Source organism: Botryllus schlosseri, chromosome 11 (assembly GCF_051294905.1).
Source record: "Botryllus schlosseri isolate E-star chromosome 11, Bs_hap1, whole genome shotgun sequence".
Classification (NCBI taxonomy): domain Eukaryota; kingdom Metazoa; phylum Chordata; class Ascidiacea; order Stolidobranchia; family Styelidae; genus Botryllus; species Botryllus schlosseri.
In genome coordinates, this window is record NC_137246.1 from 4,403,400 (window position 1) to 4,420,524 (window position 17,125).

Below are 17,125 nucleotides of genomic sequence, written 5' to 3' on the forward strand. Positions count from 1 at the left end.
ATCCTGGACTGAGGTGTATTTGTTGTAGATTTACGGTACTTCGGCTGGCCGTATTATTTTAACATGAAAATAGCCATAATTTCAATTTATTACGCTGGCAAACAAAAAACTTTCATCATGGAAGGTGAGAACGATTTCAGGGTATATCAGGGCGCTGAGCTCGGAAATGGCAGTAGTTACTGCAAATTGACTCCAGCTTTCAAGATATCACCCAATTAAATTATTTTCTAATCATTTTTTACTTCATTTGAACTGGATTCTATTTCATCGGAACAGCCTATATTACATGTTTTAGTAAGTCCGTTTGCACTGAAACCAAGAGAATGTGCGAAAAGTAAATGCACAATTACATCAGCTGAACGAAGCTGTGCTGCATAATTCTATTCTTTTCCATACATGCAACACAAAAGTTCCCCATTTCTTGGCATTTAGCCATTGGCATCTGCTATCATATTGTAATATATATGCCTATAAATATGATTACAGTGAACAATAAATAGCAGTTATTCGGCAGTAAAAAAACAAATATGCCGTAGCCCACAAAAAGCCGACAATTTGTAGACACAGACGAAAGGGACAATAAAGTAATCTTTGTCTTCACCAATGAGTAGGCTATTCAAAGCTGCACGGAGAAATATATCCATCTCAGGATGTGCATTAGTTAAGTTCATAGATGCAGCTCCGATTATTTACTCAAATTAGCTTGAAGTCATCTGCAGGAAAGTATACTCTTGTACGAGTTTGACGGGGACAGATTCGCACTATAGGCACTGGCGCACAATCTGTCATCGTGTGAGTATCCCAGCTATATCTTGATATCTCTCTCTCTCTCATTTAGTGGATATATAAGTGCATTCTTCCACTTCGTTCCTCACTCAGATTTCCCAAGTTTTCGGGGAAGCGATGATAGTGAACTTTTATGCTCATGCTTATCCTTCATCCAAGACAGTTCGTAAGCATCACTTCCACGCGGTCCCCATAGTTGCTTGCTTAAGTTTTTTCCAACCCAACTCGTTGTTTATCTAATGTCTTGATGTCTTAATGTCTCTAATCTTGAGTAAAAGGCGCCGGTTTACTCTGTATTCGTGACCATGTTGGGGAGTCGGTGACACTGCAGTTTCTACAACACCTACCATTGTATGCGATGCGATCTTGCATGGCCGCAACTGTCGCTCCTCGAGCCCACAATCGGGGGGAGGGGGAGCTCGAGGGGGCCCAAAATTGTTTCGTTAATAGTTCTTTGTTGGCGGAGATTTATTGAACTTGGAAATTTTTTAAACCCGTTTGTAACTGTCGGATTATTCGCGTGTAATAATAGAGATTATTATTGAACTCGTTAGTAATCCATTTCAACAAACTTTCGTCTTATTCCGACTGTGAAAGGAATTTTAGGTCCCTTAAGGTCTATATTTAAAGATGATTAGTAAGAGAAAAATGTGTCTATTTTAGAGAAACATATATATTGGCGGGGGTGATTATCACACATTTGACGGGACTATGCCTCTAGGACAGTGGTTCTTAACCTTTTTTCCTCCAGCGCCCCTTTCAAGAATTATTGTGATCCAGCGCCCCCCATATCATATTGTAAGGACTGTAATAAAGACAATGGGCAAGAGGCCCCCCAGCACTTCGTCAGCCCCCTAAAAAGCGATTGTCTTGCGCACCCATAGCGCGTGATAAACCAAACTTCTGAAGGCTTCGCCCCCAGAGCTCCGTCGCGTGATTTCGATGGTCAGCAAAGTTTGTGTGACCTGGTCTCCCTAGGCGCCAAAATTTTCTATAATGCATGATGGAATAGGTGGTAAATGCATATATATATGTCGCTATAAACTTATTATCCTCTCAGCCCACGTAATCACATTTTCCAGTAGCGCTGAGTGAGCTGTTGTTTCGGAAAATGAAGGCCACGTAATTAATAATTGAACATATTCGGGCGCGCCCGTTGGTACAATTAATTCGTTACATGTTGTTATGTTGTTACCTCTTGTCCGGTATATAGCCAAAAGATATTGAAACGCATAAACGTATTATACTAAAGTAAGCACACGATTCAAAATTGGTATTTATTCACTGGCAAATAATTTTATCTGATGGATCTCATTTGTCCTGTGGGGTGCAGATTGCGACGATATGATAATTCGGCACGAGCAATTCAAGCACCTATGGATAATTAAACTTATATTCATCGAAGTTTACTGCTAATATAAGGAAAATTCTCTTTGGCGAAGATTCTCTCTCTGACGATATTTTTGGCACACTTCTCGGAGTCCCATATTGCCAGAAATTTTTGTGTCTTCGTGCATCGTGGCCTGGCAATGGCTGGCGCCGAAATGTCCATTTTTATTTTAGATAATTATGCGTAGGCCTACTCTTCAGTGGGGGAGTTGGCAAAACAGGATGTGTAATTAATGTTCATTTACCGACATAATTGATGGTAACCTTCGAACTCACCGATTGGGGGTTTAGGTTGCAGCAGAATCTGTCCTGGTAAGAGGTTGAAGTCCGGTCGGTCTTTTCGGAACTTTGGTATATTGGAAATATTTCGCGCTTTAATCGCTCTCGAGGACCATTCGAGTATAATAAACCATAAAATAATTGTGTGTGGTATAGTCAGGGTAAAATCAAGGTTGTTATAACAACAATTGGGCTCGGTCTCATACCCTGTGGTTCAAACCATCCCGAATTCACATCTGCAATTGGCATTACGGGGAAATTAGTGATGTTGGATTTTATCTTAGTGCTTTGTGTAACTACAAGTAAGTCAACTGCGAATATGTTGCATATATCTGCTCACACTGAATTTAGTACTGTAACTAGTTATTAATTTTAACATGAATGTATTCCAAACAAAGCAACTCATAGTGTATACTATAACGTTTATGTGAGGTTGTGAACCTCAACATTAGATAGTATCATCCTTTATGATATGATGAAGAAATATGCTGACGATTTAATTTTGTAGATCTCAATTACAAGTATATTCAATTATTCATTTCGTGCACTGTATATCACTCTCAAAAGCGATAGGCTATACAGTGCCTCCTTCTTCGATTTTCACACGATGTGCGCTGCGGGATAGAATACCTAATTCGAACAATTTTGTTGAGAATAACCCAAGCAAGCGTGACGGCAGTTTTGAAGGGGAAATTGGCGATCTAAAACGCGCAATTCATTTTACATGAATTATAATAACACGCTACATTTATGAAAACATTTGTAGCAAACATCGCCGCGTAGCGCGACCAAAAGTTTCGGGATTTGACATGTTCTGTGGAATATTAATTTGCTCAGAATACTAAATAAGGATATGTCATACTACTATATTATCTAATGCGAAGCCATATTTTTTAAGCGCCCCCCATATCGCCCCCGTATTGCCCCCTGAGCGTTACCGCCCCCTTCAAAATCGCCAGCGCCCGCTGGGGGGCGCTGAAGACAAGGTTAGGAACCACTGGCATAAACTGATACGGAAAAGCGTATCGTAGTTTGACATCTCTGACATCTAATTATGTATCGTGATTACGTAACCTCCTTGATTATTTCGTGTTACTAATTCAATATACCAATTTATGCCGGATCCGGCCCGCGAAGGGATTTTGTCCGGCCCGCAGACAGTTTTGCGTATTACATGATAATGTGGCCCGCGGCCCCAGGCTTCCTAGATTCCTCACTACTTGCTGGCATACGTCAAATTTTAGTGACCGTATGTTATTATACACATGTATGCAGAGGTGGTCAGTAACGAAGTACTTCTACTTTTTTAAAGTACCCAAGTAGTTTTACTCTACTTCTATTACTTACTCAAGTAGATCTGATTTTCGCTACTTCTACTTCTACTTCGTAATACTTTTTGATCTACTTACTTACTTTTTGCTATTTGCAGTTTGTCAAGTAGAAGTAGTTCAATCTTCCAATAAGGAAGATAGCCTGAGGAATTTCACTGCTGTTTTCACGGAGTATCAACATTTAATTTTTATAAAACTTGAGTAAGGCCCAGAATTTTCGTCGCGCTTAGCGCGCAGTGGATGCAGAGTGACCAGTATGATTTCACGAAAGTATCGATGACTATAATTTAGGTAGCGGATTGGCGTGGTTCCGTTCACACAGGGATATCTAGAACTAGATATACCTGCGTTCACCACACATTGTCACCCTTCGCCCATATGAAATAATTCATCAATGGCTTATCATAACGTTTGAAACTGATGTTTCGCAATCTAGCATTTACTTTTCATGCCGTAATCTAGCATGTCCATGGCGCGTCCTAACCTGGAAAAGTGGACCCTAACTTTTTTTGTTAGTTTTAGAGCTGTTTTAGCACACCACCTTTGAAACTTTCTGGACTAAAGGCATGAAAAACACGTTCCGCTTTTAGAAGTAGTATTTATGTTCCACTTTCAATTCCCAGTATCATATACCTTGAGTTATAATTACTATCAGTTCTTTTGACTGGATAACATACATGTTGAAGTATAAAAGCAAGTGTAGTAATGCCTTCAATTTCCGGAAATAAAGCAACACAATATGGCATTTTTACGGTCCATGATATTTTCATTAACGTTTACTAATCGAGCAAAGTGTTTACATCGTATCCTATACAGCTTCTCCGTGTTGCTCTTCGACTAAACTACGGGCCTTATAATATGGGGGATGGCGCAATGCAATGTTATTTTCTAAAACTTGCTGTTCGAGAAAACAGAGGATTAGTATCGCATTTCCATATCAATACTATCATTTTCATCCCTGATGTAGACGAATGCTTATGCTATCGAAAATTGGATAGGCCTACCTGCTGGTAGCCCATGCATCATTATGAATCAAGCTCGTCACCTTTCGAATAGCTCCATTTGCCCCTTTTTACAATCCATGTGAACGAATTAGGATCGTTTGCACAACTACTTACTTACTTGAGTACTTTTAAAGTCAGTCAATTGTACTTCTACTTCAAGTAGTTTTAGGATGCTTATGGAAGAAGTACTTCTACTCGTACTTGGGTAGATTTCTTCGTCGCTACTTCTACTTCTAATTGAGTAGCTTTCTTGACTACTTTGACCACCTCTGCATGCATGCGCACTGCGCAGCAATCGAGGGTGGTGCTTACGCGTAAGTTCGTCGAAGCGAGAAGACATGCATTATCAGCATTTGACGATGTGCTCAGCCTCATGTCATTTGTGGTAATCATGGTGTTTGTCGACTACAATGGTCATTTACACCAGGTCGATATTTCTTATTTTTGATTCCGTAACAGTCGACGGCACACTTCTAGGCTTTTGTAAAACACCGCTTATGCCAGGGGTAGCCAACTCGAAGCGGACCACTTTCAAATTTCGTAGAGGCCGCGGGCCGCATGAATTCAAAATCGAGATAAAATAGGCCCCACAGTTGAACAACCACGCTATCTCGTCACCTACTAAACCCGAAAGAATTGATATCTTGGTAAATTTGGGGTACCGGGCTTATCGAACGCCTTGAAATGTATGTATTGCACCGTGTGTTGATTGATCAGAGAGAATAGCAGACACGGTAGCGCCTATATGACAATGCTGTTCTCAAATCCATATTGTCTTCGTCATTATTGGCGAGAAATTGCTTTGAAGTTACATTGCTGTTGTTAAAATACATTTATTAAATACGATTTATTCCTTATATGTGTGGATAAGTGGGCGACTAATTTTTCGATTCAGCAATCCGGTCCTCCAAGTATTCAATTTTACTATATCCGGCCCGCCGACTGGAGAAGTTGCCCGCCCCTGAATTAAAGTTATAAGTCACTGTTTCCATATTTAAGTTCAAATATTGTTTGCTGCCATGTCTGTGATTCAAACTGTAACGTCATACGTTTCCAAATCCTAATTTGTAATATAATGCAACCAGTGCACGCGATTATCAGTCATTGGGCTCGAAAGTCACGTGACTTTTCATCATAGCAACCACTGTCTGGGGCCAAGCGCATTTCTGGTATCATTTTCCTTGCCTCAGTAATCCATTTGTATGTCGCTACTGCGCTGGTCTTTGCTGTCACATCATGTGTTTGTATTACGAAAGTGGCTAACTGAAACAGGATATGAATTTATTTTCGCGCAGATAGATGACAATGTATAGTATTAAATTGACATGATGGAGTGGGGCAGTTTAAGATATGTCAAACAAGTAATTCCATGGTTTAGTACCTTCAACTGGAATTATCATCATTACCGTATTAATTTTGATTTCAGATGGATTTCGTTAAACTACTTTTACGATTTGCGAGTTCTTCAAAATTAATCCGAATCTGGTCACAAGAAGTGAAAATGATTTAGACAACGACCATCCAATATCAGCAAAGTATGGTGGTGATGAGAGAGCATTGGGACATATTCAGTTCAGACATGAGTAGACAGTTTATGACGTTGAGGTTGGTAACTGCAAAATTACCTGAAAGCTTGGGGAAGCGTTGGAAATTAGTTCGAATCCCACTTGACGCAAGTGGGTCGGAGGCTTTTCTGGACTCCCCATTGCTTACCTAACTACATGACCAGTGTCATGTAATCAAGCCCAGATGGCTAAGTAAAGCCGATGAGGCTCGAAAATCGGCACCACTGACGAGGATGTATGGAAGCAAGCAAGAGAAGAGTGATGGTGAACGAATGGGTGACAGGAACTCATCAGAAAAAGCTTATCAAAAAGCAAAGAGACCTGTGAACTTTAAAGCATTCTTGTTGTGGTGCAAACAGAAGATGACTCAAAATTGTGTGTGTGGTGCAATAAAACGAACTGAAAAGCTTGTAAAGAGACTTTCAATTTCTGGATAAATAGGCTGCTTGAGAAATGCTGCATGCTAATATAAGAATGCGACTCTTACAGAAGTGTTCAATAACGTAGTATTTCCACCTTTTCAGAGTACTATGTTATATTGCATACTTGCTGGAGCAGCGGTTCTCAACCGGGGGTCCGCGGACCCCTAGGGGTCCGCGAAACAATTTCAGGGGGTCCGCGAGACCTCCAAATTTTTAGTATGGTTGATATTCTAATTTTCATTTTTTTATTTGAGAAAGTATGAGGCAGTTTCGCACAACAACTGCTAAAACCTCATGACTCATATCATCGTAATAATCGTCTGACATGATCGTAGTGTGGAAATTCATCTTCATAACCAATTTCCCATTAACCTGCTGATGCAAACATATTGCTGTTTAGAGACGTTTTGTTGGGGTTTGTGAAAAAAGTAAGAATATGGAGATAGTAACGTCAATCAGGGTGACTTAGTAATGTCTGCGAAACCTTCTCGATTTGAAGTTGTATGTCTCATCAAATTAGTGAACAGTCGTTTGAAATAAAAGGTTCCGGATTATTTCACTAATTTGTCCCAATGCAGGGATTGAAACCTCGCCCCGAAACCCATTTTATCCTGTGATATACAAACCCATTATTTGAACAGCTTCTTGGAAGCACAGAATTTCAATATGCAATTGAATAGTATATTCATTATTCATATTGAAATGAACCCGAATATTTTTGGCTGAAACCCGTCATAAATCGGACAATGGTATACATGCTCCTAAAGCTGGGCTATCAGATTTGGCGCATTCTGATTGCGGATCCCCTATCGACAAGGCTGTTTTTTTAATGAACAAGGAGTATGTCGTTGCTATCAAAGCATTACGCTCCAACCCTGAGATTCATGTCACCAGTTATATTGGTATGCAGCAGCCTTGTCTTGTTAATGTTCAATTGTTCATGGTCGAAAATGTTTGCTCGTAAATATATATGTAAAACCGAACAGAACAAGTAGTTTCATGACAGTCTTTCTCAGGTTGGAAAACTTGGATCCATTCTTTGGCGCATAAAATTTGTCTATACTTTTAGATTAGGATTTTACCTTGACCTCGGAAACTCTCTACGGGCCGATCAAAATGCCGTCGCGGGCCGAATCCGGCACGCGGTCTATTGCCCGTCCCTGCGCTAGATGCTGGACGTGATATGTTTATAAAATATATGTTTCTTCATTTTGATGCCATAAATGTTGCGATCGCACCAAAAGTATCGTCAAAGCGTTATGCGTTAATATTGCATTAGCCCCCATCTATCTCTGCGGAAATGGTTTTCGGCACTCCTCGTTCATATCATAACGAAGACGCGAATTTTCAAGACACGACCACGTAGGGGAGATGTGGTACCGATCGATCACTGGGACCGAAAATACTTTAAAAATTCTCCATGATAATTCCATGATTACACTCCGTGAGTTTGTCTACAAGTACATGATGACGGAATCTTTCCACAGATGCGAAAAAATTCGACCTGTATGAGTTATGGGGTCTGTGACGAATGATTTACGTTTTAGGGGGTGTAAAGTAAATTTGGATCGACATTTGCATTTTTTTATATCACCTTCCAGACTAACAAACTCGCCGTAATTTTTGATGTGAAGTATAGGGCTTGTATCAGGGTATATAATGGTACATATTTTTTGAATCAATACGATCCTCGAGTGGACTATTTTCAAGTCAATTACAATATTTATGGGGTGGGGGACCTATGGTACCATAGCCAAATCAAGCAAAATTGATGGACCAACTAATCACTTAACCACAGAAACTCGCCTACATATATATAGGCTGTAAATCATAGTTACCTGCGGTGTTTTATCGCTATTACGAGGTATTTGAAAGTCAAAATGTCGATTGCGGATAATATGTATGTGGCATTAATTTTGTAAGTTTAGGCGTAAATCAAAACATGATTTTATGCCAACATTTGAGTTGATATAATCTATTTTATTCTGGAAGGTCGCGACGAAGCATTCTTCATTGGCTTGCTGTAGCTTATCGTCTAGTACACAACAAAACAAGACAAAAAATTTGAGTTTTTGAGCGTATGTCTCATAGGTCCCATGGTCGTGTGCCTTCGGACCCACCGGGTGGGGACCGATGACACGTCCGAGCAACAAATTTTAAACGTTTATAAATATTTTTTGGAAAGGAGGATATTCAGGTAAATGTCCGCGATAGGTAGAGCTTGTATCGAAGTGTTGAGACTGCAAAAGATCTGCTATTCTCGGCTGAAGATTTGTGGGCCAGAAATCATTTTGTAATTTTTGATCCATCGGTACCACATCTCCCCTACTTCAAGAAATACAGCAGCAAAATTAGCTTTCAAATAATAGAAGTCTACCAATTTCTACATAAATAGTATGATGTTATTTGCATGAAAAATCATTATTTTGGTATTCATCACAAGCCTGCAGTTCATATTTGCACAGGACAGATATGAAGGTTGCACCATAATAGAGCTAAAATTGAACTAAAACTTCAGGGGGTCCGCGAGAGTCCGTGACGGTCAAAAGGGGTCCGCGAAGCCAAAAAGGTTGAGAACCACTGTGCTAGAGTGTTCTATTTTTGAAAGTAGTTTTAGGACATGTTTGCAGCACTGTTGTAATGCGTGTATTGATAGATATCAAGTGTCCCTATTCTACCAAATCAAGATCAAGATGTCTTGAGCGATTAGCAAAATAAAGTCTTCACTTTGAAATGAGTCTGTGATACTATAGTACTTGCCCAGAATCACAAGTACTTTGACAAGTGCAGGGCGGCTCACTCATGACATACTCAATCTCAAAACTTATGCCATTTATTCCATTTGGACCCCAACAGAAGCGATAGTTCGGATGATACCCTAAGATTCTTAATAGAAGAACTACCTAATTCAATTATAATAATATTTCCACAACAATACTTTCTCAATCTTGCATACTCTCGCTTGATTTTACGAAATTCTAAGAGTGCTGACGGTATCAATAACTGGCCATTTATTTGAAAAATTCACAACTTGAGAATGTATTATGAAACAAATAGAATGTAGGTATTGGTCACAGATTAGGTATTCCTGATTAATGTTGCCAGCTTGCCATAAACGGTTGCAGGTTTGCCTTATACACTGCTACTTTGGAGGTATAGTCTTAAACTGACGACTCATTTAAACACACAGAGTTGGCTTGAAAATGGGCAAGCATAAGAAATACAATTAGGAGGACTGTATTGGTAGCAGCAGCAGGTATATCGAAATTGACGTAAACGAGAATAACAGCAAGCACTGCAACTGTAAGTACTCCATGACAATCTGTAGCCATTGCTTTGCTGCATCACGTCGAAGTCACCATCTTCCATCGACAAGCCAAGATCCTGAACGGCGTCTTTGCAAATTTAGGGTGCTCTGGCCCTGGCAATGAGAACGACGGTAAGGGAAACAAGTGTTGTTGGGTCGGTATGGTTAAGAGGCTGGTCCCACACAAATGACCTACGGGTGGCATTGATGTACCGTATGTCGACAGCAATATCAGTTCCTTCCCAGCGGTTTGGGTGGATTTCCAACAAGTTCAGGAGTATACGTGGTCCGACTTTTAAGGCCGGTAGCGTCTTGAAGTGTTCGCTTCACCTCCCCACGGTGCCTCCACTCCATAGACAGTTGAGCTACAGTCTCTCACGGTTCAAGGGGTAAATAGCATGCGTGTGCTTCTCGTTCTTGCGATAAAGTAGAAGGTGTCTTCTGGAGAGCAGTTTGTAGCAGAGTTATCAATCAATTGCATCATACAAGATGCCGGGATGCCGGTTTACGTATTGCGGCACAGTGCAACTTCACTAGCACAGCAATCAGGTACAGGTTAGTGACGCTAGCATCAATGTTTGCATTGATTTGTTGAACACCTAAAAGTATCTATAAAGAGAATAAAATGGTTATGAAATTCCCCCTGATTTTTGTTCGAGTAATTTCTGTAAATTTTGTATAGAGCGATGCAAAAGCTACTAAAGGTGGAAAATTTTAAATGTGGCTCAACTAGCCCAATTTGCCATACATTTTTTAAAAAACTTAACAATTTCATGGCGTAGCCAGTAAAATTTAAATAAAACTTTTATTTTTTAAAAATCTGATAGCTTCACCTCTGCATGTTGGAATTGAGCCAAATTTAGTGTGCAACGTTTTTCAGGCCAACCTAACAATTTTGTTCATGAGCCAGTGAAATTTGGAAAAAAGGCTATTTTTGAACAACGCCAATGTAGAAACTTAATGAGAACAAAACATTGGCAACAGTGCCAGTACTAAACTATACGAAGTAGTGTCATGAGTATCAGCAAGACCTGGTGTCCCATTAAAAGAATATTTACATTCCATTCAGAATGATACCAAATAGTAAATCGCTGCATCATCACAAAAACCAAGTCGAAAGCACGGTACTCTTGTCCTTGTCCGGCAATGAAGTATGGATAGCAGTTTTCTCAGCACTATCCTTGAAGCTATCAATTACGCGCTTCTGATTGGCATGGTTAAACTTAAATTTGGCTGCCGAAACGCTTGATTCTCTTTTTCGATAAATGACACAAATATCTTAATAGCTATTAGGCTAGCTAACCGATGCCTGCAGTTGATGCATCAATTCTTAGGCCACTTTCACTATATAAACACATTAAAAAATCTAATAATTGTGGCTTATCTCAAATAATTTGCTATTGAAGCTGACTCGACTACGCTGTCTTGGGGCACACAAGATACCAGTATGACATTTGATACCACCAAACAAACAAGTCAACATAGTTAAAATGTAAATTATATTTATCATTCCCGCTGGCTTTCTTAATTTCAGTCACTTTCCTGCCGTTTTCTGGCAATTCAGAAGTCGATGGAAAGAGTACTCCGAATTGTTTTCTCATTCATTATAACAAATTGGCACGTTACACCCTGGCATTTTGCGCGGCTGCAAAACAACATACTTGAAGAGCTTCTTGGAGGTACAGAACTTCAATATACAATTAAATAGTATATTCATATTGAAATGAACCCGAATATTTTCGGCTGACACTCGTCAGGGGTAATCGTCAGCAACTAGTAGAGAATTGGAAAGAACATTGTATATCAACAATCGTATCACAAAATATGACGTCACCAGCATGAAATTTCGAATGAGAGAGCGTTCAATGTACTATTTTTAGGTGATACACGAACTCTTTTTGTTGACAGAGTTTTGGTTGGTGGCACGTGCGTCACGCGATGTGAAAAGCTCACCCTTAACTCATCCACTCAAGATTGATGCTGATCGATCAAAAGCCATTAATTCTGCCATCGGCAAACATCTGTTGGATAATCCGATTTGTTCGAATAATTATCGAGACGACCGATTTCGAATCGTAGGTCGAGGCTGTTCACAATTCCATTTGTGTGCCTTGGAATCAACTTTTATCAAAATACACCAACCAAAACTCTGTCAACAAAAAGAGTTCGTGTATCACCTAAAAATAGTACATTGAACGCTCTCTCATTCGAAATTTCATGCTGGTGACGTCATATTTTGTGATACGATTGTTGATATACAATGTTCTTTCCAATTCTCTACTAGTTGCTGACGATTACCCCTGACGAGTGTCAGCCGAAAATATTCGGGTTCATTTCAATATGAATATACTATTTATTTGAAAACAACATAAACATACCTAGTTAATACCTAAAAGTCCTGAAACTAGCTACAAAGTCTACGAAGATAACATAGAACCCAGAACTGTACTTCAAACAACCTCAATGAGACAGAAAATACGAATTGAAAACAGACCAATATCGCAAATTACCACATGAAGCGGCTATCTAAGATAGTTGTTTGCCCCCAGCGAACCACACGTCACGTGACTTTCAACCCAATGCACAGTGCTCACTCATAAACGATGTTATGCCAAGCAATGAAAGGTCGGCTGAAGGCCTACATTTCAACAGAATTCGGAGCACTCAATATTTATTTACTGAAGTCAGCCGTGAGAGAGAGATATGATATTCTTTCTCGCCTGCACCATCGAGATGCTTTGACGACGGAGTTGCGATACGGCCCCATGAGGTCATCTAGTCTGCGCCCCCGTTTTTTTCTCCTTCATGCTATCCGTGATTGCTGAGCGCCTAGCAGGATAGCTGCGGATACCAATTTTCGAGTCTTTGGTATGACCCGGCCGGGGATCGAACCAACGACCTACCGCTCGAGAAGCCGGACGCATAACCATTACACTATCTCGCTCGTGAATCAGTCTTTTTAGTTCATGATGAGCTCCAAGAACGTCTCCGTGTGGAATATAATTTGGGCCGACATTATGAGAAAAATCATGCAGTGAATACAATACATACCTCCGGCGGATGCGGACATGTTAGCGAAGCAACCAAAACAGAAAAGCTATTTTACTTGGCAACACAGAGCAAGGAAAGCAGCCTAATATTAACGCATCCACTTAGCGATATAGGTTAACAATGTAATTCACTGCTTTCAATTAAGAAATAAAGCTGCACGCCGCAGAACATTAACCTAATACCTAAATTTTCTGCTTGACATTTGGCCCGATGGAAAAAATAATTGCTCACACCTGCTCTAAACTGTGAAAAAGATGCTTCATTGGTCGGAGTCATGATCGAAATCGTGACTAATAGTATTTTTCCATATGTCATTAATTAGATATGGCAAGCGATTCCGTCAATACAAGAAAAGTAATGGACAAGAAATATGTTTGTTCATGCAATTACTATATATAGTGCAGCACAGAGGTCTCAAACTCAAATGTCCTTGCGGGCCATTTTTTAGTTTTTGATGACGCCGCGGGCCGCATCATCAATAATAGAGATATTCAATGTATAATTTCCAAGTGCACGGGCCTTATTTGACCAGACCTTGCAGAGAGGCATTACACAAACATCGTGGAAATTTAATTTACGATTGCATTATTCACGAGTGACACGGAACAAATCACAGTTTCAAATATTTGAATATTTGTTTTTGTGCCGGGCATAATTTTTTTAATTAATGAGTTATAGACATCATACGAGAGTTTGCATCACGACATCGTAAAACTGTCGGGTTATAATATTGTAACTAGTGTACCTTTGACGTGCCACAATTTTATGTAGAATATTTTAAAATTTACTCAAGATTGATCTGATATCAGGCATTTGAGCGGTGTTGTAACCTAATCCTGGTTTTGATAAAGTCGTTATAAGTATAGGCTATTGTTATTGTCATTGCGAACTTCAAATTAAATCAGCGTTATATCTTGTCTTCGATTTTTATTGGAACATATCAATAACAACTTAAATATAATCATTATTGATTCATAGTAATAGCATTGCTTCTTATCTTTTTAGCGATCGTATCCCTTGTGCTTCCAATGAGATTTCTTGTAGCCCCTGTCCATTTTTAACGCGATTTCTGATGGCACCTATATTAAAATCAGAAAGCGCATTCACATAAAATCACGCGTAGCGCGAAAACTATTTTCCAGTTGAATTTAATTGGCCAAGAACATATTCCAAAGCATATAGGCCTAATTCCACAATTCATTTCGCACACCCTGATGTAGTGCTTCGTTTCCCGATGGGGTCTACGGACCCTGGTTAAGAACCCCTGGAATAGAAATGTCCAATCGGCGAATAATTCATTGGCGTTACAGCTGTAGAGCGTAGGCTACTACTACCCTACTCGCCACCGATAATAACATCGATAAAAAGAACAAACAACACCCAGCATGTAACCAACTATACGTCACGGGGGTCATAGAATGCTAATGGTTGCCATACTGACCTGATTAGATAGCTATATACCCTACGCACCGCAAGCTACGACCTTTTGATATATTACTATTCCCATGGCAGTTTCATAGATTGTGCGTCCGTAGTATTAACAAGTCACCGTTTCGAGTTGCAAGTCCTTCTCTGATTCTAACGTTTGACCCGACTCAACTCAAGTCAATTACCCAGTCAATCCGAAATCGAGTAATTTCACGAGAAGGTCGCACCAAACCAAATCGCAATTTTCAGTCACGAAACATCAACGGGTCATGTTTTATCGTCATGAACTAGAATTGTGACGTAATAGCTGATCTTCTACCACATGACAGCTTTTAAAAGTGATGTGATAGTCAAGTTTGTTGAGATATCAGTGATTTTCATAGTAGTTTCAGGGTGAAATGTAAGTTCTCATACATATAAAATATATATCGCACTTGAATATATTGTTGAATACTTGAAATTCCAAAATGTCGTCGCGGGCCGCACAAAATAGTCTTGCGGGCCGCATGCGACCCGCGGGCCGCGTGTTTGAGACCTCTGGACTGTGGCATATTGATTTTTGCTGCACTAAACAATGACTTCGTCGATTATGTTCGTTTGCGAAATGCTGCTGATTTTATAAATTGGTATCATTTCCAGGGTTTTCTTGGTTTGGTTACATTTGAGGATTCGTTGATTTTGGACGACTGGCACAGTTTTTCCTGTTTGTTCCTCACGGTTCTCCTTTCGTGAAGGTATCGCCATTCGGAAGGCAGAGAACTTTCACCTATGCAGAGTAGAATCCAATAAATAATTGTGCGGAAGAAATTCACGTATCGCGATTAGAAATTAATCAGTAAGCAATGACATACCAAAATAGCAATAAATTGCTGATAACTAAATGTAAAGAACGCATGTCTATGTCTAATCCAGCAGTGAATTTCGCGTTGAATTGGAGTTTCATTTAAAACAATGGTGTTTTAAAACACTTCTGTATAAAACATATTTTATATTGTGTTTTATTATAAAATACCTTAAAAATTGTGTATTTTTTTCGAATGTACTATCATTATGCCATAATTGAGTAAATACTTTCGGAAAACATGTAGTATTTGCCTACGGACGATTTGCATCCAATATAGTCGACGTGTACGATATCGGGCGGCTGGAGGCCTTGAAATCATCGTCAGTTCAACAGTTGTAGTACGTAGATATAGATAATGGAATGGAATGGGTGTTCTGATGATGGTGACCGCCGACCGTAAAAATGCTGAATAACGATGCAGTCTCGGATTAATATATATTTTTGATCTGTTTGTGACAGTGGTCGGGAACCTTTTTTGTCGAAGCAGCCATATTTACCGTATATTTTCAATGGTCAATGTGGATCCACTGTGATGTGATTCATGACGTCATAGCTAAAAAAGCATGCTTCAAACAAGGGCCATGATTTAAACATGTCCGCGGAATCGGTGGCTTCGTCCGATACTAGGCTACGGTAGGGTACATGGCAACTTGTTTCCGAAACTGCGATAAAATATCGACTGACATTACTGTTACTCATTTGAACACGGTTGAATCAGACAATTGTAGCTTCACGATTTGTCAGGTGATGTTATCCTTGTTGCTAAATTTCGGAAACTGGGAAAACGCACAGTCTGCTAAAGTTTTCTCAAATCCCATCGCCTCAAGCTGACTTTTTGGCTTTAGCGATATTCCAAGCAATTTTGAACTTTGCGTGCTTGTGTTTTCGGCAATTTTAACAATGCTTTGAAATATGGATCGTTGGGCAACTGGGCTAGAAACGTTTTTTTTTTTATAAGAAGAGGTGCATATGTATTTTTGAACTCCGGATGAAACTGTTAGTGTCAGTGATGTTGTTTTAAACTTCCTCACTTGGTTACGATATCTGTTCTTTGACAAATAAGACACAACGGTATTCCATTTATCTGTGCGAAAGCTAATATATTGTTCATCCACACTAAGTTGAAAACACCCTTTTGATGGTTTAATCTCCCATGCCTGGTCGCGATCTATTCAAGTCAGTGGTGGTGAGTGTAACACTCGTAAAGTGTCTACTACCCAGCGGGATTATTTTAAACCGTAGTTCAGACCAGTACCGATTATAACAGTATCAATTTCAACTCAAGCATATCGAGAAACCAAAATGAGTCATCAATAAGCAAATCAGAGACGGTGCGATGAGAGAACAAAGTTGCTAAATTCATATGTAATAACTAGGGCGGTTTTTTTACCTAAAAAAATGAAAATATTGACCTAAAAAAATCAAAATTTGGACTTTTTTGGTCCTAAACAAAGTGAATCTTGACCAAACTTCGACCTAACGTATGCAAATTAGGTGTTTTCCCAAATAATGTCAAAATTGTACCACTTATCTACATTTCTGGTTGGCACTGGCTGTTCTAACGAAGCAGTTTGGCCTGAAAAAACGTTTTTAGCATAGAAACAGGCAAATATGTACAATTGTACATAAAAAAAACACAGTATTTTAACTAAATCTGCCCCTATGAAGAATTCCAGTGGTTGTAATACGTATTATGGTGGAAATAATTAAAATAATTGT

General features: G+C 39.5%; 2 protein-coding genes across 3 annotated transcripts in view; one reads left to right on the plus strand and one right to left on the minus strand.

Annotated features, from left to right (window-relative positions):
• LOC145450963 (4-galactosyl-N-acetylglucosaminide 3-alpha-L-fucosyltransferase FUT5-like) overlaps positions 1-17,125 on the plus strand; it is a 263,546-nt gene that overhangs the window by 231,059 nt on the left and 15,362 nt on the right. The gene's annotated exons all lie outside the window — the stretch shown is intronic.
• The window catches only part of LOC145450971 (uncharacterized), a 33,084-nt gene that overhangs the window by 4,818 nt on the left and 11,141 nt on the right, over positions 1-17,125 (minus strand). The window contains exon 4 of one of the 2 annotated variants that reach the window (XM_080329467.1): positions 13,029-15,328. The exons of the other annotated variant lie outside the window; for it this stretch is intronic. Within the exon in view, the coding sequence (XP_080185593.1) occupies positions 15,275-15,328 (54 nt within the window). The 3' untranslated portion in view covers positions 13,029-15,274. Of the gene's footprint in view, positions 1-13,028; positions 15,329-17,125 lie in introns of those variants that run through there. 2 annotated transcript variants of the gene reach the window in all.